Source organism: Anopheles merus, chromosome 2R, assembly GCF_017562075.2.
Source record: "Anopheles merus strain MAF chromosome 2R, AmerM5.1, whole genome shotgun sequence".
NCBI classification, from domain to species: domain Eukaryota; kingdom Metazoa; phylum Arthropoda; class Insecta; order Diptera; family Culicidae; genus Anopheles; species Anopheles merus.
This window is the reverse complement of record NC_054082.1, coordinates 46,771,793-46,791,791: the sequence shown is the minus strand read 5'-3', so window position 1 is coordinate 46,791,791 and position 19,999 is coordinate 46,771,793. Positions and strand designations below refer to the sequence as shown.

The 19,999-nt window shown below is 42.8% G+C and overlaps 9 protein-coding genes and 1 non-coding gene across 13 annotated transcripts in view; 6 read left to right on the top strand and 4 right to left on the bottom strand.

Moving 5' to 3' along the window:
- LOC121588148 overlaps window positions 1-1,685 on the top strand; it is a 33,376-nt gene extending 31,691 nt beyond the window's left edge. For all 3 annotated transcript variants that reach the window (XM_041905790.1, XM_041905788.1, XM_041905789.1), the window contains 2 exons: window positions 62-210; window positions 974-1,685. In XM_041905790.1, coding sequence (XP_041761724.1) covers window positions 62-210; window positions 974-1,372 — 548 coding nt within the window. In that variant the 3' untranslated portion in view covers window positions 1,373-1,685. The remainder of the gene's footprint in view (window positions 1-61; window positions 211-973) is intronic.
- Trnaa-agc lies at window positions 636-708 on the top strand. Its single transcript has one exon. It is a non-coding gene; the product is annotated as a tRNA-Ala (tRNA).
- A 339-nt stretch (window positions 1,686-2,024) lies between the features above and the next one.
- On the top strand, window positions 2,025-3,165 carry LOC121588149. Its single transcript, XM_041905791.1, has 3 exons — window positions 2,025-2,421; window positions 2,500-2,870; window positions 2,939-3,165. The coding sequence occupies exons 1-3, from the start codon at window positions 2,254-2,256 to the stop codon at window positions 3,081-3,083; spliced, it is 684 nt and encodes a 227-aa protein (XP_041761725.1). The 5' UTR covers window positions 2,025-2,253; the 3' UTR covers window positions 3,084-3,165.
- Window positions 3,166-3,805: 640 nt separating this feature from the next.
- Window positions 3,806-5,322, top strand: LOC121588945. Its single transcript, XM_041907414.1, has 4 exons — window positions 3,806-3,935; window positions 4,463-4,648; window positions 4,729-5,105; window positions 5,178-5,322. Exons 1-4 carry the CDS (start codon window positions 3,918-3,920, stop codon window positions 5,311-5,313), a joined length of 717 nt encoding a protein of 238 aa, XP_041763348.1. The 5' UTR covers window positions 3,806-3,917; the 3' UTR covers window positions 5,314-5,322.
- Window positions 5,323-5,503: 181 nt separating this feature from the next.
- Window positions 5,504-6,712, bottom strand: LOC121588926. Its single transcript, XM_041907388.1, has 2 exons — window positions 5,915-6,712; window positions 5,504-5,821 (listed from the first exon to the last, which is right to left on the bottom strand). Exons 1-2 carry the CDS (start codon window positions 6,598-6,600, stop codon window positions 5,611-5,613), a joined length of 897 nt encoding a protein of 298 aa, XP_041763322.1. The 5' UTR covers window positions 6,601-6,712; the 3' UTR covers window positions 5,504-5,610.
- Window positions 6,713-7,096: 384 nt separating this feature from the next.
- LOC121590875 lies at window positions 7,097-12,173 on the bottom strand. Its single transcript, XM_041911000.1, has 10 exons — window positions 12,104-12,173; window positions 11,669-12,030; window positions 11,470-11,601; window positions 11,131-11,266; window positions 10,931-11,056; window positions 10,702-10,859; window positions 10,524-10,634; window positions 10,335-10,452; window positions 9,158-9,879; window positions 7,097-7,283 (listed from the first exon to the last, which is right to left on the bottom strand). Exons 1-10 carry the CDS (start codon window positions 12,155-12,157, stop codon window positions 7,097-7,099), a joined length of 2,106 nt encoding a protein of 701 aa, XP_041766934.1. The 5' UTR covers window positions 12,158-12,173.
- On the bottom strand, window positions 10,709-11,263 carry LOC121589349. The gene is made up of 3 exons (XM_041908186.1): window positions 11,131-11,263; window positions 10,931-11,056; window positions 10,709-10,875 (listed from the first exon to the last, which is right to left on the bottom strand). The coding sequence occupies exons 1-3, from the start codon at window positions 11,236-11,238 to the stop codon at window positions 10,798-10,800; spliced, it is 312 nt and encodes a 103-aa protein (XP_041764120.1). The 5' UTR covers window positions 11,239-11,263; the 3' UTR covers window positions 10,709-10,797.
- Window positions 12,174-14,025: 1,852 nt separating the features above from the next.
- LOC121589277 lies at window positions 14,026-15,940 on the bottom strand. The gene is made up of 3 exons (XM_041908050.1): window positions 15,255-15,940; window positions 15,102-15,173; window positions 14,026-15,043 (listed from the first exon to the last, which is right to left on the bottom strand). The coding sequence occupies exons 1-3, from the start codon at window positions 15,650-15,652 to the stop codon at window positions 14,950-14,952; spliced, it is 564 nt and encodes a 187-aa protein (XP_041763984.1). The 5' UTR covers window positions 15,653-15,940; the 3' UTR covers window positions 14,026-14,949.
- Window positions 15,941-18,341: 2,401 nt separating this feature from the next.
- The window catches only part of LOC121589245 (heat shock protein 60A), a 3,348-nt gene continuing 1,690 nt past the window's right edge, over window positions 18,342-19,999 (top strand). Inside the window, exons 1-2 of the mRNA XM_041908002.1 lie at window positions 18,342-18,439; window positions 19,746-19,909. Of these exons, the coding sequence (XP_041763936.1) occupies window positions 19,748-19,909 (162 nt within the window). The 5' untranslated portion in view covers window positions 18,342-18,439; window positions 19,746-19,747. The remainder of the gene's footprint in view (window positions 18,440-19,745; window positions 19,910-19,999) is intronic.
- On the top strand, window positions 18,349-19,725 carry LOC121589246 (p53 and DNA damage-regulated protein 1). Of its 2 annotated transcripts, none has more exons than XM_041908003.1 (2): window positions 18,349-18,439; window positions 19,027-19,725. In XM_041908003.1, the coding sequence occupies exon 2, from the start codon at window positions 19,125-19,127 to the stop codon at window positions 19,551-19,553; it is 429 nt and encodes a 142-aa protein (XP_041763937.1). In that variant the 5' UTR covers window positions 18,349-18,439; window positions 19,027-19,124; the 3' UTR covers window positions 19,554-19,725. The 2 variants fall into 2 exon arrangements, with proteins under 2 accessions (XP_041763937.1, XP_041763938.1); XM_041908004.1 differs by lacking the exon at window positions 18,349-18,439 and adding an exon at window positions 18,458-18,759.

Sequence of the window (19,999 nt, the reverse complement as noted above, 5' to 3'; positions counted from 1 at the left end):
AAAGTAGAGATTTGTTAAAACGATGTGTTAACGTTGCATTTGCATACTTTTGCACACACAGTACCCGCCGGAAGCCGGATCGGTATGACGGCCGCGTTCGGAGAGATGAACTTCCCACGGGAAAGCTTTGTGTCCATGTTTGAGCCTCCGATGACACCGACACCAGGCAGTGCTATGGCTGGGCGGTTCCATTCGATGACCCCATTCCAGGTAAGTCCGAGGTCTAGGGCGATAGAACTGTAATAGGATATCAGGTTTAAAATCTAATTATATTACCAAAATTTTTCGCCTACTGTTCTGGTTCTACGTTCAGGCCAACCGTCGTATAGCCTATCCGTTTCATTTTGGTTCACTTTAGTTTCAATCGTAAAACCCCCTCCCAATGCGGATCAACGCGTGAAATGAACGCATGAGGTAATATATGCTAGCGATTGCATTCCTTCAGCGCGGACTCATTCGCTGCACCGAGTGGGGGCACGGATTTTATGCTGTATCAGTGCAACTGAAAGCTGTGGTGAATGGGGTGGAAGGGTTTAAGCTACACGCCTCGATGGCTATGGTCAATGGTAGTTTGATTTTGAAAGTAGGTCAGTTGGTTGTGTTATAAAGTCACGCACTGACTCGATAGTCACCCAGGGGGTGTAGCTCAGATGGTAGAGCGCTCGCTTAGCATGTGAGAGGTACCGGGATCGATACCCGGCATCTCCAATCCGATGTAATTTCTCTTAAAGACAAGAACAATCATATATTCGGAAAAAAGTCTGAGAGAAATTTATTTTTGTTTTTCTGGCAATTCTAAAATGGAGATATCGGCAACAGACAAAAAACTCACGAATAGATAGAGGTGGAAAAGTAGAGAAGAGAAATCCGTGATACACGCATTTGTGATAGCATGTGAAGTTGATATCCTTCAAACACCATCATTGTGCCAAACTTATTTCACTTTAATAAATCCACATTTTTATGATTTCAGAAATCAACCGAAGACCTTTATATCGATGATGACTTCTGCCAGGGACTGAACCATATGGGTGCTAACATGGAGCTGGTTGAGCCGCTCGATGAAGGGCAGTACCTCGACACGTACGGATACGACATTTACGCTACCGAGATCTATCACGCAGAGGAGGAAGAGGAGCTCGAGGATGGCCACGATGCCGAGCATTTCACCTTCCCCGGACACACTGCTGCTGCTGTTGCAAGCGCCGAAAGTACGGACGATGAAGCCAAATTTCTCGAAAAATGCTCCCTGCTCAATTCCCAAACACTGACGGCTGAGTTTGCTACCTTAGCGTCTCCGATCGACTGTGATCCGGTTCATCCAGCAGCGTTTGGGCCGGAAACATTGCCCACTGAGCAAACAGAACAGTGATACGGCCGAACATCTAAATGCATGGGAGGTTTTGCAAACTATGTGTAAATAAGTATAAGATAGAGAGAGAGAAAGAGAGGACGAGAGAGAGAGAGAGGGAGAGGACACGAGAGAGAGAGAGAGAGAGAGAGAGAGAGAGAGAGAGAGAAAATTCATCATAAAACTAGGACACTCGAGCTTTGCTAAGAGTTCGAACGAGTTAAATCATGTTCGAAACGATCGTTCAACCATAAACCACTCATATACCAAGTATTACATATATCCCACGACCCTGTCGAAATCGGTCCAAATGAAGTCTTTTATGTTAAGAGCATTTATGCATATACTTTTTTGTTGTTGAGCGCATTACTACATTTATGATTATAACTATTTATACTTCATGATAGCAAGCTCCTGAGTCTTCCAAAAACTCGGCCAGTAAAAGTAAAGTATCCTATATACATATAAAAGCATTAAAGACTATTCGTTTCATCTGTATAAGCATTTGAAATAAGTTTGTTAGTGGCATCCTTCTTAAATCCACATACATACCTGCGCACCTGTTTATCTATAGAAACGAAATAAATTATTACGATAATGAAAACCACAACGCCCTTGCTAATTCTATCCCATCCAAACCAGGTCCAGCTAATGCTAATGTTGAAGGCGCCACAATGGGGCCACTGCATACCCCCTTGGACGTTCACCCATACGGGGCCGCTGACGTCCTACCGGAGGTGAAAATTAATGCACAAAAGTCTGCACATTTACCATTAAAATCAACAGATCATAGTGAGAGCAGTCTAGTGTGATTAGAATCTGTAGTATCTGGTTAAGCGAAGCACCGGACTAACGGACCCGATCAGTCACCGTCCGGTCATCCGTACGGTCGTGCGACAGCAATGAAGCTTTGGCCGCACCGGAAGCCCTTGGCGCTTTGGGCATTACTTATGATGTGGGTTTGCTGCATACAGGCGAACAGGAATGAAAGTGTAACGCGGGAGATCATTTCCACCGGGCACGGCCGCTCGAAACGAACGCTTGTGTACACGTTTAACAGCTGTTCCGGGGTAAGCTCTGCAAGTGATGGTGGTGGTGACATTATTGCGTGTAGTAACATCTCCAAATGGGGGTTTGTTTCCTTCTAGGTCCTATTTGCCCTGTCCATACCGCTGGTAATCACCGGACGGAACATTTTCATGTCGTATAACTTCGAAGCCAACTACAACATGCCGACGGACAGTACGGACTTTACACAGGGCATCCTAAAGAAGGGCGACAACGATCAGATACACGAGGCCGAGGCACGGAAAACGCGTGACATCTCAGCTTCGGCCGCACCCGTTCCGAAACGATTCAGCATTAGTAGGAAAAAGGTCTACCGCACGATCGAGCTGAATCTTCAGCGATATGGATTCGCTGGCAAGCGGTGCATACTACGGATGATATGCGATCTGGCCGAAACGCCACTGGCTCACGAAAATGGAGTGCTCGGCGATGTGCTGCAGTTAATATTTACGTGAGGATTGTTAAGCGCAATTCATGTGGCTTGGTTTAACGTTTGTGTTTTTTTTTGTTTGTTTGTAGACCATCGCTGTCGAAAGACGAAAATCTGCCGAGTGAGTTCAAACGAGCGGAACAGCTGGGGCGCGACGAACGAGACTGCACCAAATACCAAGCTCACTGTCCGACAAGCCCCATAGATTTGGTTACCATTGGGTTGAAGCGATGAATGGGAAATGTTATCAAACGGGATAGTTGCTAATATGACTGATTGCTACGTAATAAATGAAAAACATTTAATAATTTCTTAATTAACCATGTTTTGGATATAAATGATTTGAAGTTTTAATACAAACAAATTTCTAAATAATGTGATTTTATACGTTTGTAAAATATTTCTGCAATTTTAAATATGTTTTCGAATATATATATATATATATATATATATATATATATATATATATATATATATATATATATATATATATATATATATATATATATATATATATATATATATATATATATATATATATATATATATATATATATCACCTTATTACTATACCAAATATCCCTTCAGAAATGTGGGAAAGGTGTTACGAATCGTAAGGTCTCTAATTTCTTGACAATATAAACTTGATGATTCGGATAGAAGTTTGGATAGAAGGATACATAAGATAACCAAAAAGACACATTTTTCTTTTTTTCCCCTCAAAATAATGAGTAAAATAAGATAGGAGACCAAACAGTACAGTACCTGTTTAACAGATATAATTGAAAATTTCAAATATTAGACTAACATTAGAACGCTTACCAACGCTTTGCATGAACGCCGCAGTTGTTTACGATCGCTGAAAACTTATCACGCGACTAAATTCCCAGCGAATGGTGAAGAAATTAACACCCATTTGAACAACAAAGCAGATCGAAATGGCCATCTGGTGGTAAACAGGTGGCGAACGGAATGGCGGAGTTTTTAGCACAGGTAGTCTGTGGCTAGTTTTAGTTTAACCGTCGCTGAATACACCCACCAGATCAGAGTTGTTTCGTTGGTCTGTGGATGGGTGCATCGTGGAAGGTGAAGCATATGCATTGCTATTTGAAAACAAAAAACATTAGAATGGCCTACTTAGGAGAGTTTAGCAGACAGTTTAGCACAAGTGCTTTGCTACACTACAATAATAGTGTAAAATATGATGTTATGATCGCATGGTGCGGTTCGAATGATCTAATGGCAATTTTGCATGCATTTACCGGACGTGATTCAATTGATGAACTGGTTTTCATACGATGTCAAAGATAATTTCCCGTAGTTCTTACCAAAGCCATCTCAATGATGGTTAGAGTGTGTCAAAAAAGAAGAAGATTTACTAGATACAGGTTATCTTGATCGGAATCTCTTCATACAACATCCACAACATCCGGCCGACTCACACCATTTGAAAAAAAAGGAAAAAAATAAACCGTTGCCCTCTGCTTCATCACTTGACACGCTTACTGTTGGTGAATGATAATTGGTAAAAAGCGTTAATGTACGGTACGAAAAAAGTACTTTTCCAATGGACCGGGCGTTAACACGGTGTCGAGACATTTATTTCACCACAGGCACTGAACCGTGAAACAGCAGTGAAATATTGTGCGTGTAAGATGAAATCAAACTTTATCGCGTGTCTCGCGTTGGCCGCATGCTCGCTGGAAGCCCTTTCTGTCGAACTGCAGCCAGGCGTGATGGGGCGACTGCAAGATCGTCACAAGCGAACGTTGGTATTCACATCCGATAGTGCAACTGGGGTAAGTGTGTAGAAGATTGATGTACATACTCAAAAATAGGGAATGAAACAACAATACGTTCATCCGATATTTTTTTTCAGATCTTGTTTGCTCTTTCCGTACCACTGCTCATACCCGATAGAAATATCTTTTTGGCGTACAATTTCGAGGCAAACTATGGCATGCCCGGAAAGGCGAGCGATTTTACCCAGGGCGTGCTGAAGAAGGTGGACAACGATCAAATACACCCGGAAGAGGGCGAAGCGGCTGAGGAAAAACGGTCAATACGTACCACAGCATCAACAACAGCAACAGCAGGATTTACACGCAAAAAGGTATATCGAATGATTGAGCTCAACCTTAATCGGCACGGGTATGACGGAAAGAAGTGTATACTCCGGATGATCTGCGAGCTGGCCAAACATCCGGTGCGCGATGGGAACGGAATAGTCGGTGATCTGTTGCAGCTTGTGTTTACGTGCGTATTTCTTATCAAAGGTGTGACTTTTTCGGTGTATAAGTACATTTAACTTCTTACATTAAATTACAGGCCCTCCGGATCGTGCAACGAGGGACTGCCTGATGAATTTTATCACGCCGAGGAAAGCGGAAAGCGAGAAAACTGTGCCAAGTATAGTAGATACTGCCCCAAGGATCCGTTGGAGGCGATAAGTCTGATTTTATGAAATAATTGAGTGATAACATTACAAGCACGAGTTACTTTCCTTCAGTATTTTGTAAAAATATCCGAATCAAAGTGAAGATCTCAACGTCAAGTTCATCTTACGATAGATTTTGATTAAGATTAGATTTAGAAAAGTATTCCGAAATAAGTCTTACAAGATGAAGAAGCAAAATTAGTTTATTACGCACAAAAAAGAGAAGCTTACATTTAATGCGGAAAGATCCCCGAAACATGACTAGTAAACGTTTCTTACAGCGTGAGTCTGCGTGAGCGCCCGTTGTAGTGCCCTCAAACACCCTCACTTCCGCATAAGATAGGCTTGCACCTCGTCGTGTAGCAATCGCATCGTGTTCGTTTCCCCATCATGCACCCCGGTAAAGATGTCCAGCAGCGAGTGTACGCACTCGGGAAAGATACGTTCACAGGGTGCCCCGGTACGTCCGAGCTGTTCCGCCCGAAAGTACTCGTTGTCCCGATGCTCCGACAGTGGTTCCTCGGTGCTTGAGGGGCTGAGATGATCATAGAAAACAACCATAAAGGTGTACACATTATAACATTGTCCTCTTGAACCACAGACAAACACACAGCGTTCAAAAACTCACGTAAAAACGATATGCAACAGCTCGGCGAAGATACCGCCAGTGTGGGTAAACGGAGCCGCCGCGGACTCACACACACTGCGCAGTACACACGCACGGCCCGGTAAACCGTAACCTTCGCTTAACTTTTCCATCGCCTTGTACGTGGTCCAGCGGGACTGTTCCGCACTGTAGCCGTCGAGCTGGGATGGATCAATTTCCTTGGCCGCCGGCCACCGCAGCCCATCCTCGCTCGATTGCTGCAAAATTTGCTCATCCTCCGGTTCCTTCCAGTAACTGTCATCCCCATCGTCAAACTCCTCTTCGTTGGAGCTGTCAAGCGGTTCCTCGCGTACCGGCACACTGTCCACCACGTAGCGCTCGTGTCCCGCTTGACCGATCGGAAGCTGCGTTACCGGAACGTGCAGCCCGGAAAGATCGCGCCTAGCAAGGGCCCGCCGACTGTCGTTCCAGTTGTCCCACAGCTGTGGCTTCAGGTCGTCCACCTTGGTGGGAAGGAAGTACTGCGCCTTCATGACCCAGCCGCTCGTGATGGATTCCGGCGTGCCGACGGGGATACCGATGCCGCTGATCAGCTGATGGCGTGTTGGGGCCGTTTCCGGCACGATCAGCCAGGGTATGAAGTCAGCCATCCCGAGCGGAAGCAACAGCACTCCGAGAACGTAGCTGAGCTCCATACGCCGTGCCATCCTGCAGGGTGAACGGTTTTGAGCGTTGGAATTACGTGGAGTAAACAGAGCAACGCGAACGATCGCCACACGCGCACACGAAACCGAAGCGGAGCAAATGGTTTGAAATGATTGCCACGGTTGCGAGCACCCCAAGAAGAGGCTTCCTTTTTAGGCTGACTGACAAGTACTTGCCATCCCGTGTTAGCACCTTGCCGTGATAGATTAAGCACCTTGCAGGGAGGTGTTTCTCCCTCGGAGCGGCGAGGGGCGAGCCTGTTGAGGGCAGAATGTATCCAGCCGTTCGACTTACTTTGTATTGCATGACCTCTTTTGCATTAGAATGGTGGCAAAGCCAAAGTAAAAGAAGTGCGATATGAATACGTAGCTATTTATATTACTTTATTGATCAGTTGTGTTGTGTAAACGGTGTCACATCGAGGCTGAGACTTTCTCATGTACCGTAGTACGGCAGGCAGAACTGTACTGGAAGTGAAAGTTACTGATGTCAGTGATGTTATCTGGGTTCGAACGATGATGATGCTGCTGGGTGAAGATCATGCACACCGGAGAACATGTCTAGCAGGGAAGTGGAACATTCGTGGAATAGCGTAGAACAGGGTGCTCCGGCTCGGCCTAACTGTTCTGCCCGGAAGTACTCATTGTCCCGGTGCTCTGAGATTGGTTCTTTTGTCGTAGAGGGACTGAAAAATAAAAGACAATTAAAAGGAGTGAGTTTGTGAAGCAATTGAAATAAATAATAGAACACAGCTATAGTAAAAATACGCCTTTAACATTAACTGAACTAAAAGAATGAAAGGAATGTAGGAATAGTAAGTGGAGCGAAAAAAGTATGTATCTGGAAGAAGATGCAATACCATATTCCACATATTTTGAGAGAGAGAGAGAGAGAGAGAGAGAGAAAGAGAGAGAAAGAGAGAGAGAAAGAGAGGATGTTGTTTGAATGATATGATCAGAATTTCGAAACTTAAATGCAAACTGTATAACCTGTTGAACTTGTCAAATCGATAGGACCTTCGAGAGTCTACCATCTAACTATCCACTATCCAATCTAATCATCCACAAATGATAAAGCGCTCACAAAGAAAAGAGCTTTTCTTTAGCGACATGGCAACATGCATTGAATAGAGTTTCATATTTACATACAAATCTTCTACTATTTAATTAAAATCTTCATTTAAATCTTCAAACTATGGACATGAAAGGCACCTTCATTCTATTGCTATGTTTCAACCCTACATTTATCAGACAATCAAATGACTCTAGATATTCGAATTGTAAACCAGCGAAAGTAAGCCTCTGAGTATGGGAATTCAAACTTAAATTTGAACATACAATAGGCGAATACGCCCTTTCTGAAAGTGTGGAAGAGTGGAAGAAGAAGCTTTTTGGAATGTAAAATTTACTAAAAATGTAAATAAGATCGATTTGATTCATTAACAGAAATATGCCAAAACTAACACCATTCCTACATCTGTAGTTTGGGCGAGTTAAAATTGAATTTCAAACTGTGGACTGCAAAACTGTTGAAATCGTGGCATAATGGGCGCAACAAACTATGTCCACGTACATCAACTTCATCAGAAAAAAACGATGATGATGATGATGATGATGTGTCCCACCTCATACACCTTCACAGGAATGAGATAGACGAATTATCTAGCGATAATGAGTCAATTAAATGTTACAAACAAAGTATAAATACAGAAACGAATATGGATATTAGCAAGCATGGACAGGTCACATGTGAGAAGCAGGCAAAACACCCACATAGGCAACCCCGAAACCCCGCACAACACGACCAAGTCCACACCACGGATAGGTTGGCCATGCCAAGAGACATTCCGTGTCGATCCCTGTAGCCGGGAACCCTGGATCTCCCATACCATTCGCTCACATGCAACTCAGAATAACACGTGTCGCGCGCGAGTCTCATATTTTTTTAAATTTACTAATAACTCAATGTTTATTTTTGTTTATTGTTTTTTAACATTGAAGATTATCTTTAAATATTATGATTATTATTCTTACGTTTTCCAAAATAAAAAAGAAGTAGTCTCATGAGAGCAAAAACTAAAAAGTTAAAAAAAATCGTCATCATCAAACAGCTGTCAGTCGAAGTATCTACTAATTTACATGAAAAACTACACTAAACAGCAATTATACAACACTACTTTTAACATAACTAGCACATTTTTTTGAACTTAAACAGCGGCTCAACAGACGGCTTGAAAAGCGGCTCAACAGAACTGATTGACCTTGGCATTTTATCATAACATTCAAATCCCTTAAAAAAGATTGAATTTCTGGCCACAGACGAGTTATAGTTAGGGAGTCGTGGATCATGAGCTCTTCAAGTAAAATGCTGATGGATATCCGATCCTCTGACCACTTTCATTCCGAGGTATTGTGGTAAGTAACCGTTGAGCAATTTATAAACGAAAATCATAGTCTGGTAAACCAACCTCTGCTTGATTGACATCATTGTAGAATATCACGATGTACTACATTACACACTATATACACACTCAAAACACTACTTCCCCCTAGCACTCACCTAAACATGATGTGTAGCAGCTCCGCAAACACTCCTCCGGTGTGGGTAAATTGCACATCAGCCGCTTCACAAATGCTCCGCAACACACAGGCCCTACCGCCATAACCATATCCACTGCTAAGACCTTCCATCGCCTTATACACCATCCATCTTCCGTTTGGCACATTATAATCTTCCGGATGTGCGTTTGTTTCCGACCAGCCCGGAGAATCCTTAGGCTCTCCATCATCAGAGTCCTTCTGTCCCTCCCCAGGCACTACTTGTTCATGATCGCTGACCTCGTCCAGTAACTCTTCGTCGTAGTAATCATCGTCGCCATGCGCCGCATTGTTCGTAACATCTTTCAACGGCAGTGGTTCCACCCGGATGCGTACATTATCCACCTCATAGCGTTCGATCGATCGGCGTGTACGATCGGGAAATGCACGCCGGCTTTCGTTCCAGTTCTCGAGATTGATCGGCTCATAGTTGCCTGGCACGCTCGGTAGATAGTACTGTGCCTTCAACACCCAGCCAAACACGACCGAGTGAGGAATTCCATGCACAGGCACACCGATACCACCGATCAGCTGGTGACGGGTGGGCGCCGTTGCCGGATACACTAGCACAGGTTTGCCACGGATCAGCAGACGTCCCTCCTCTTGCAGCGGGCCATCGTGATCGGTTGTGTTCTCGCTGGCGGCAAATGGTATCACCAACAAGGGGACGATAAAATGTAGCCACTGGAGTACGTTGCACATGTTGGAACGCTAGACGGTAACTGTCTTTCATCGATACGTTGGATAGAATGGATCGTTGTTTATCCGTCGCTAGTGAAATTTTGATCTAATTAATTCCGTTATGGTCGCTAGTTTTTGGCACCTTTCACGCGTTACTGTTTTTATCTACAGAGCATTTGACGTCAGTTCGGAGCCACTGACATATTTCCTTAAATAGGTCACCGAGGGCTGAGAGAGAGAGAACATATTGCTTTTAGAGAGAACATATTGGCTCTATAGCAGTGACAAGTATAAAGCTGTCAATCAAAATGGGAAAAAAGGAATGCTTCCAATGGATCCCAGATTATATACACGGCAGATTACTTATCAACTTCCGAAAGAGGTGTCTTAACACTAATAACAAATGAAACATCCAGGTATAGGCATACATAAAATATTTATTCAAACAAAACACTAACAATCTCAAGCGGATCCTTTGGGCAGTCTTGTCGATACTCGTCGCACGATCCATTCTGTCCGGCAACTTCCGCGATTAAATACTCCTTCGGCAGCAATTCATCCATTGAAGTCGAGGGACTGCAATATATGTAACCTTTGTTAGATCCGTTTGAGCACGGTTTGATGCGGTTTACTTACGAATTCCCTACCTTAACAGTATCTGCATTATGTCTCCAACAACGCCATTAGCTTCACTGAAGGGATGAAATGCCGCTTCACAAATCATGCGCTTCAGACATTTCTTCCCATGATAGTGTTGGCTGTAAATGGCATAAAGAATTAGTATGTGGGAATGTAGTATTAATGTTCTTTTAAACAAAACTATACCCCTGAAGCTGTTTCTGGAGCATTTTGTACATCTGCCTTCGTGTTACTTGCGGTGTGATCTTGGGCCGAGTCACACTTTCTTGCGCACTTCGCTTTCTAATACCATACTGCTCTACCGGGACGGATGGTGCGGTGAGTGGTTCCACGATACCTTTTATCTGACGGAAGAAATAACTAGAAATTGAAGAATTTTTCACTTGATCACACATAAAAAACAGCCAGTACTTACGTAGTTACCGAACCCCTCGGTAAAGACGTTGGCATCTTGCGGACTGTTGTAGTTGCCCTCAAAATTGTACGACATAAAGATGTTCCTGCTCGGTATGCCTAGCGGTACAGCAATGGCAAAAATGATCTAATACAAGTAGAAACAATTCATTATTTTTTTTAGTAAACTTGATTCACACTCCCAAACGTATTCCGTCTTACACCGATAGCAGCGTTCAGTGGAAACACAATACGTTTCTGGCGGCTCTTGACAACGTCATGCTCTGGGGCATCACCGTCACTAAGCGCGATCGACAGTACGGCCAACATCACTAGCCAGCGATAAAGGGTGATCATCCTGCTCGGTAGCGTTAAGCACGACTAAACATTCCAAGTCCACTGCAACACAATTTTCGGCCTATCAACAGAAACAAAACGCTGATGCTTGAAGCTCTAATTATATTAACCGGTTTTATTTTCTTCCCGTTTTGGAGAGTTCAAAGCGCGTTTAGCCAAAGACAGAGAGCAAAGAAATGGGAACGTGGCGGTGGCACGCACTACAGCACAATTGATGCCAGTCCGAGCAGATCTGTATGGCAAAATGCCCGATATCGGTGGCATCCCTCAATGGCTCCTCGCGTTTCCGCCTCGTAGTACGACACGGGCAGTGGTTCGCGAACGGAAGACGATGGCCTGGAAAAAAGTAAATAAATAGCATTTTCACGTTTTTTCAAAAAGTTTTAATACAAACCAACCCTACCTTAAGATCACACTCAGCACATCACCAAACACACCATTATGCTCGTGGAGTGGCAGTTCCGACATCTCACAAATGAGCCGCTCCATGCAACCGGTCGCATTGAACCCGTACAGCTGCATGCGCTCCTCGAGCTGGTCGTAGAAGTAACGTCGGCTCAGCCCAGGCTGCTGAGTAGCACTGCTCCGTCGCCGTCGATTCGTTGCGATCGCTTTGGTGATGTTAAAACCGCTATCCTTAAAGCGCTGATACCAGAGAAAGTACTGCGTCTCGTTCGATGGGACACCGTAGTTCGCTTCGAAGTTGTGCGAGAGATAGATGTTCCGACCCGGCACGAGCAGTGGGATGGCGATGGCTAAAAGGTACTAGGACATAAGTCGAGATACTTTAATAAACCGAACCGAACTGTTCTTCATGGGCTTTCAATGTGTCACTTACTCCCATTGAACTGCCCCGGGGAAACACAAGAGCGGCACGTTCTTGGCGTTCCATGGTGAAGGATGATGATGCTGCGAAACGCCACAGCACCACAGAGGATATCCCGAGAAGGATTAGGTACCAACGTTCTCCCCACATGGTACTGATCGTGCAGATAATCACAGTGCAACTAAAATGAGCTACAGTCGCGAGGAAAGTACAGGCTGCATGGTATGCTTTTTGCAGCAGTACCGTTATGTGTCTAGCAGCGTTAATGCAGGTGCTAAATATTGCACTTTGCAATTGCACATCACTGTCAGGAGGTGATTTGGACCCATTAGAAATGCCCTGGGGCACCGTGTAGCTGGAACATAATGTGGAACGTTCAAATCACAAACCGTTTCCTTCTATGCAACAGACAGATTGATAAGAAAAATTGCATGCTTCAAATACATTTCTTTTTTTGCTTCAAAAGAATTCTAACATAAGAAATTTAATCCGGTCATGTTACACACATCGTTAAGCAAGCTTCAATATAATTCAATATGACTAGTTAATTTGGCCAGGTTACAGGGCTACACAACAAAATTTAAAAGATCCCCTTTAATGTAAAGAGTACGCTAAAAACAATGGTCTTGAAACTCAATTAAAATTATGTACTTATGACGACCCCTTAACAGACCCAAAACCAAAATCAAAGCCATACCGGTCCTGACACCAATACATCACCTTTTCTGGTTCAAGAACTGCACATGATCTAATACCGGTGCTGGAACCTACCATTGACCCATTCAGGTACTGGAACTGATACTGAACCCATACCGGCCCTATAATATATCATAAACCGGTCCTGGAACCTATCATGAACCCATACCGGTCCTGGAACCTATCATTATCACATACCGGTCCTAGAACCTATCATGAACCCATACCAGTCCGGGAACTATTCATGCATCCATATCAGCTCTGGAACTGAAAGTAAAACAATAAGGGACCTGGAACTGATACTGAACACATACCGGTCCTGGAATCGATCATGAACCCATGCTGATCCGGAAATAGCTCCCGATTTAATTTATACTTAGGAACAGTACCAGAAACTGTTCTGGATTCGGATTTGAAACGATATTTGGACCTGGTTCAGGTCTGTAACCGAAACAATTCCATTTCCAGTCAATGAACCATAGCCGGTAGTGAATGTGCAGCGTATAAATAGTGTAGGAATTCAGCGTAGGAATTAGCGTAGGAAATAGCGTTAGAAATTTAGTAGAATTAGTATACTGATGATAAGTGTTAAAATAATTAGATTCAGGACCAAATATTTTATTGTAGATCAGAAGAAAACGTGTAAAAGTTGTATAACATGTTTAAACAAATATTTTATTCAAAACTGAGAATAAACTCTACTATTTGCTTTTTATTCACCGTCACTGCTCGATTGTGTAGCATGACTAGAGCGCTTGTAATATGTTTTATGCTAATAGAACAGGGGGTTCCAAACTTTTCAGTTCGCGGGCCGTATTGCTTCACAATCAACCTTGTTGAGGGTCATTTTGACGCTACCTTTAGAATGAGTGGAAGTTCAAATCTTGTTTTATTAAGAAAATACTATTGAAATATATCAAATTTCAGCAGCTTTCTTTTATTGAATCTTGATTTACATCTTTCAAAAGTAAAAAAAAAATCAGTTAGAAAAGAAAGATATTTAGTCCTCGCGGCCGCATTAAAGGAGTTTGGAGACCCCTGTAATAGAACTTCATTGGATCTTGGACATGTATCTAATCTCAAACTTAAAATTTTGATATCACTAAATTAACAAAACCCCTACACAAACTCTGTTATAACTGTCTGACTGTTTTCTGTATTTGTTGCAGAAAAATCGATTCTAAACATTGAAACGCTTTTTTGCAGAAGAATTACATTTAAACTATTCAAGAGTCCATTGCAGTTTACGTGTGTGTGTGTTTTTTTTCTCTTCTTCAATTTGCAAGCGTCCATCAAGAAATCACTTGCCTTAAATGGTTGAGAGAGGTAAATAATAATACAAAAACAACAACTTTAACGTTTACAATTAAAAAAACATGTTATCCTTGTTGAAAAGTGTTACAAAATTGGTTTACTTACATAAGAAAACTGATTTTAATCTACTATATTTTGATTGTTGATTATATCGCTCATGACAGAAGGATGCTCTTTTCATCCTGTACCATTTTACAATTCTAAAGACCTCTATATAATACCCTTTTCTAATCTTTTACTTTTTTACTATACTTTTTTCTTTGAATCGTTTGTTCTAATCATGTATCTGGGTTATGAAACAATTATAATACCTTTGTTTTGTAATTGTAGCGATTGATTTATAATTTCCATTTTATGATACGTATTAATGTCTTGAAAACTAATGTATCGAATTTGATTGTTTGCTCTTCTCCAACACCATCACCTTCAATATCATATAACAATATCGTTAAAAATCCCTATCTAACTAGTTTGCCCTTTCTATCATCCTTAAACTACCCTAATCTTGTTAGTTTGTATTTGCAGTTTGTACTGTAAAGAAGGCTTCTGTTACTTTTAAATATATAATTCATTTCATACGTTTTAATTCATAGTGGTGTAGGATCATTAAATTACGAGTGAATATTTAAAACATGGCCTAGCAATTATCGATTGGTTCAATTGTACGAACATTGTGAGAAATTTTTAAAATAAATAAGGAACATGGTGTTGCATTTGGCTAAGTACAATAAAAAATGCCTAATCCTACAAAAGTTAGAACCTTTGACTAACCAACAGCCGTATGTGAAATAAAATAATGAATATAAAAATGTCGGAATCTAGAAAAAAAAAGTACAATTTCGAGGTTTTCAGTTCTTGCTGCACTTTTGCTGTTTGGTGGTTTTAAAACACAACCCATACTCTTTAATGGCAATTTTTTTAGCCGCTGTGTCACGTTGAGATCTGTAAGCAAAGAAATGCGTTATTGAAAAACATGTATAAATTATTTAAGCGTACTAACATTTCCCAAGCCGTCAGTACAGGACAGCAGAGCTTTCCGTTCACATAAGTCTGATGCTTGACATAGAATTGTCTAGAAAAGGAAAAAAAGAGAGGAAAAAAAGAGAATAATTAGTAATGCTACTGCCACTCGCGTGCGATAAGCGCCTGTTACCTATCACTCGGCTCGATTGTGCAGAATTCGCACCCGTCCTGTTGGGCATCATCGCTGGCCAGCTCGTTCCACACCATCCTCATGTTTTCGTTATCCAGCTCGGAAGAGCCACTGCTGAAGAGCGAGTAACTGCTCGACCCATCTGAATCGGTTGGTGACAATTCAGGGGCAAAAGTCGCGCCAGACGCCGCCGAGTGTGCAAACAGAAGCTTGGAAAGATCGTCCGTCAATCTGAGCTCAGCCAACATTTCATTCACGGAATCCACCATTCGGTGGTCTTTCCACACTATATGGCTTGTAAGCTTCGATGGCACCAGCGCACCGCATGCGGATGGATCCTCCTCACTGAGCACCACCTCCTTCACCAGCTCGAACGTTTCCTCGCGTATGGTGTACATTTTTTGGAACAAATTAAAACCAACTTCTAAAAACTCTGAAAAACAACTTTTCTTTGATGGCCCTTTAAATGGCTTTAAAAGCTGATTCTTTTAAATTAACAAAAAGACAAAGGGCACTGGACACGCACGGACACACACGAACACGGACGAACGAATGGTACAAAGAAGCACGTCTACACCGGACGAGTAGCTAGTTGCAAAAGTGCGCGTTTTCGTTCATTGATAAATTTTGCCGGTCTTTTTATGAATGAAAACTTACCGTTGCACATTCGGGCTCTTTTGTTTCCCTTTAAACCACACTGGGACTGGTGCGCAGCGCTGCACGGTCATGGCTAACTACGGGCTTGTTGCGTGACATATTTGGCCAAAATTATATACAGGAGCATCCCGTTAATCATTACGAGGATATCGAGTACACTAGAACGTCGATTATCCGGGCAGCTCGGGACCGGACGGAAAACTCAATCGAGTTACTAACAATTCACTTTGAATCAATCGATTAACCATTAGTAGAATATTATTATCGAAAATTATACTAGACACTAGACAGCTTCACAAAAAAATGTTTAGGGGAACCTAGGGGAAAGTGGTTAGGTGGGGCGATATGGTCACCTGGATTATTGGCAAATTAACACGCAGTTAATGACTTCTAAAGATTGAAAACGCCAAAAACAATGCTTAATGCTACCAATGAACGATTCATAACATAAGATTTCAAAAACTTGAATAAATGAACAATTAAAATATTATATATAAAATAAAATATAAAACATTAAGGCCGGGCTACATTGACCGTACTCCGTAGTATAATTTTGATTTTCACTAGCGCATCTGGCGGAAGCTGGTAGAAGCTTTTTTTGGTCCTCGAGAGAGTGGTCATGCCGGATCTCAAAATTAAGTAGTTTGGCAAAATGCTTCGGTCAGCCGCCGACAGATGCGCTAGTGAAAATCGAAATTACACTTGCGAGTACGATCAATGCCCAAGTGCCACAAATCCACTAAACGACCACTAAACGGCTTCTAAACGCCTCAAATTCTCTACCTAAACGGAATATAGAAAGACTTCGTTTAGCAGACGGCAAACGACTCATGCATTCTAAAAATAGCAAAAAAGCTGGTGGCGCCATCTGTTTGTGGGATACCCCAACCAGTTGAGCTTCATCGCTTGGAGGAGAGCTTTCTCATTTCCTCTGTACTGTTGTATGGTTTCGCATTGAAGTTATGCATCGCTAGAACTAGAACGGCGATACGATTGTTTAAATACTAAACTCCAACGGAAACCACCAGCACTGAAGCAAGTGAGATTTGAGCAATGGTCATTGGTGTTGATACCCACGTATCTGACCACACGACCATTCATATAGATTTTTGCTCAGAAAGTTAGAAGGCTATAAAGGTCATTATAAGATGAAACTTGTCGAAACACATTGCAAGGAAAGGATAGCAATATAATGATGAGTTGTAATACGCCATCTATTGATCAAACCAATGAAGCTGTGAAGCTTTCATTTTTTTCCTATGGATATTCAATTTTCCAGTCGTTTAAGCTTAATCTGTGGCGCTTGGGTGTAGCCCGGCCTTTACAGAAAAACATGAACTTTATGTATGATTCACGCGAAACAAGTAGCCATGATAAGATGAACTTGTCGAAACACATTGCAAGAAAAGGACAGTAATATAATGATGAGTTGTAATACGCTATCAATTGAGCAAACCAATAAAGCTATGGAGCACTCGTTTTTTATATGGATATTCGATTTACCAGTCATTTAAGCTTAATCTGTGGCGCTTGGGTTGTCGGTCAAGTTCTGCCTGTACCACTTGTGCATAAGGCAAAATCCTTAACAGTGCCATTTTGCCCCGCTTTTCCAGCTTGACTATAGCTTCAAATGTTCGCCACGATTGAACAGCTGTCAAATTTATGTGCACGGTAAAGCCGATAATCAACGTTTTACTGTATCAAGTGGCAAATTGTCCAAATTATCTAGATTCCATCACCTGCGGCCGTATCGGGGAGCTCGTTCGTTCCCGGGAACGTTCGCCGCGTCGCTCATTTTCACTCATTTCATAGCCCTCTATGATCAAAAATTAGAAAACCTTCTCGGTTTTGATCGGCCCATTCTAGTGGTACAACCCTGTCCACTCATGAGCGACAAACGAGCTCCCCGATACCTTCGATGATCTCTTTCATCCACCTTGTCCACCATTGAACAGCTGTTAAATTCATGTGCTTGGTTAAGCAGCCCGCCGGTTCATCCGTCCGCCAATTGATCCACTCCTGATAATCGCCGCTCTACTGTACCTATATCCTTTAATTATAGCACACATGGCTATTTGTTTGCTAGAACGATAAAACCGGAACGTTTTGTAGGGGGCGCAATTTAGAATGATAAACGCTATTTTGAGAGAGATGAAGTTATAATTCTAACTTGATATTGACTAGGATTATCATTTTTTAGCAGAAATTGGAATAAAATGGAACAAACATTGTCCAATAAAAACATTCATATAAAATATGGGTCATAGGACCCCTACAATATGCCCGCTGTGTGAATTGTCACATTTGACAGCTGTCATGGTGGGTCGGAACGAAGGAGACCACCAGCTCTGCACCATTTGCCGGGGCGAATGGTAACCGAACCCGAAAGTTTCTATCGATTGTCATTTCACAGCCACCCGAAAAACGAGGTGTATCCACGCACGAGACCAGCGCTCCGGAACGAGAAACCGGGAATAGGGAAAGTTTTTGTGTATAACTTGTGCTAAAAGTATCATCTCAAAACAGCGGTAAGTCTAGAAAAAGTGCGAAGCAAGCATGTTTTAAAAGGTTTACTGAAGTGCATCGAAGACGCGTTTGTTTTAGGTTAGGTTTTTATGCACACCGATTGTCGCGTGTTGGGCACGGTGTGTCTGTGGTAGTTCTCGTGTTTTCCAGAACATTTCATCATCCTCGCAGTGTGCCGGCTCGTTGCGGTACACTGGATGCGAAATAATATTTTTGTACAATAATGATAGTGACGGGGAATGGGAGGCCACATTCCTTTTGTACCTGTAAATGTTGATGCTTAATTTTATGGTGAAATTGTAGAGTTTTCATTCACACTCCGGTAAGCAATCCCGGACGGACGACCCCTCATGTGCTTGCGTAATTACGTAACTCCGATCCATTGCCTCCCATGCCGAATGCGTGTGGTAATGGGCCGATGCAGTACACGTCGCTTCACTTAGCTTTTGGTTATCAATGATTTGATGTTGAAGTAGTTACATTATGGAGGAATTGGTTGATGGATTCCTCGTTCAGATGCTTGCTTTCTAATATTTCCTTTTGTCTTATTCTGCAATCGCCTTTCCTATCGTACACACGCTCCTGACAGAACCGGCAAAGCCAAAGTCCCTATTGCTCGTACATTCGCAACTGCTGCGGTGCCTTCTTACGCACATGGTGTGCGCCGGTTGCTAGGGTCAACTACGTATGCCCTTCTTTGCCATGGAAACGAAAGTATCCGATCAGCGCAAGCTGACGGAAATCTTACTGGAAACAGAGCGCGTTGCCGACCGAATTTTGGCCTACAAGCAAGAGCTGGTGGAGCTGGACAAACGGCGGCAGGATACGCGCGAGGCGCTCCGGCTGATCGAGAAGCACATTCCCGAGACGCAGCAGCGCGTTTGGATAACGATCGGTTCGATGCTCATGAAACGCGACCGCCACACCGCGGTTGAGCTGTTGCGCAAGGATCAGCAAACGACGGAGGCGGAGATCGAACGGATACGCATGGAGCAGAAGCTGCTGGTTGCAAAGCAGCGCGATCTCGAGCACGATCAGCCGTTGCGCGGGTTCAATTTGAAACCACTAAGCAATGCGGAAATTGCTGGCATTCGGTCGAATTTGCCTGGTTTTTGAGGATGAAGTGTAGGGATGAGGGCCGTTTTTACACTGTAAACTGTATTAGAAGTAAAGGAGGGATAATGCGATGTCGATCGCGCTCTCTTGCTGTTTCATGTATCTCATAAGTTTATTTACTTAATAAAATCACATAAATATAGCAATCTTACCGTTTTTCTAAATTGTTTCTTATTTTTCACTCTATTCCAGAAATGTTCCGTTTGCCAACAGTCTTGCGTGTTGCTGCCGCCCGACAGGTCGCTGCCAGCCGTGGCTACGCTAAGGATGTACGCTTTGGGCCTGAAGTACGTGCCCTAATGCTGCAGGGTGTCGATGTGCTAGCAGATGCCGTTGCCGTCACGATGGGACCAAAGGTGGGTTATAGAAGAAGGTTCTTGGTGTGGGGTAGCAAGTGCGATAAGACATTGTTGCGCTGCTGATAAGGGTGCGTCCTCATTCCTTCG

Coding starts and splice junctions, on each gene's coding strand:
- LOC121588945 (XM_041907414.1), top strand. Junction 4,649..4,728: donor CATCCGATAGTGCAACTGGG/GTAAGTGTGTAG, acceptor ATTTTTTTTCAG/ATCTTGTTTGCTCTTTCCGT. Junction 5,106..5,177: donor CTGTTGCAGCTTGTGTTTAC/GTGCGTATTTCT, acceptor ATTAAATTACAG/GCCCTCCGGATCGTGCAACG.
- LOC121589246 (XM_041908003.1), top strand. CDS start 19,125: ATGCCCTTCTTTGCCATGGAAACGAAAGTATCCGATCAGCGCAAGCTG.
- LOC121588149 (XM_041905791.1), top strand. CDS start 2,254: ATGAAGCTTTGGCCGCACCGGAAGCCCTTGGCGCTTTGGGCATTACTT. Junction 2,422..2,499: donor CGTTTAACAGCTGTTCCGGG/GTAAGCTCTGCA, acceptor GTTTCCTTCTAG/GTCCTATTTGCCCTGTCCAT. Junction 2,871..2,938: donor GTGCTGCAGTTAATATTTAC/GTGAGGATTGTT, acceptor GTTTGTTTGTAG/ACCATCGCTGTCGAAAGACG.
- LOC121589349 (XM_041908186.1), bottom strand. CDS start 11,238: ATGTTGGCCGTACTGTCGATCGCGCTTAGTGACGGTGATGCCCCAGAG. Junction 11,057..11,130: donor CACTGAACGCTGCTATCGGT/GTAAGACGGAAT, acceptor TACTTGTATTAG/ATCATTTTTGCCATTGCTGT. Junction 10,876..10,930: donor CCGAGGGGTTCGGTAACTAC/GTAAGTACTGGC, acceptor TTCAATTTCTAG/TTATTTCTTCCGTCAGATAA.
- LOC121589277 (XM_041908050.1), bottom strand. CDS start 15,652: ATGTACACCATACGCGAGGAAACGTTCGAGCTGGTGAAGGAGGTGGTG. Junction 15,174..15,254: donor ACAATCGAGCCGAGTGATAG/GTAACAGGCGCT, acceptor TTCCTTTTCTAG/ACAATTCTATGTCAAGCATC. Junction 15,044..15,101: donor GTACTGACGGCTTGGGAAAT/GTTAGTACGCTT, acceptor CTTTGCTTACAG/ATCTCAACGTGACACAGCGG.
- LOC121590875 (XM_041911000.1), bottom strand. CDS start 12,157: ATGGAACGCCAAGAACGTGCCGCTCTTGTGTTTCCCCGGGGCAGTTCA. Junction 11,602..11,668: donor GTGCTGAGTGTGATCTTAAG/GTAGGGTTGGTT, acceptor ACTTTTTTCCAG/GCCATCGTCTTCCGTTCGCG. Junction 9,880..10,334: donor CAAAGGATCCGCTTGAGATT/GTTAGTGTTTTG, acceptor AACGTACTCCAG/TGGCTACATTTTATCGTCCC.
- LOC121588926 (XM_041907388.1), bottom strand. CDS start 6,600: ATGGCACGGCGTATGGAGCTCAGCTACGTTCTCGGAGTGCTGTTGCTT. Junction 5,822..5,914: donor CTGTTGCATATCGTTTTTAC/GTGAGTTTTTGA, acceptor TGATCATCTCAG/CCCCTCAAGCACCGAGGAAC.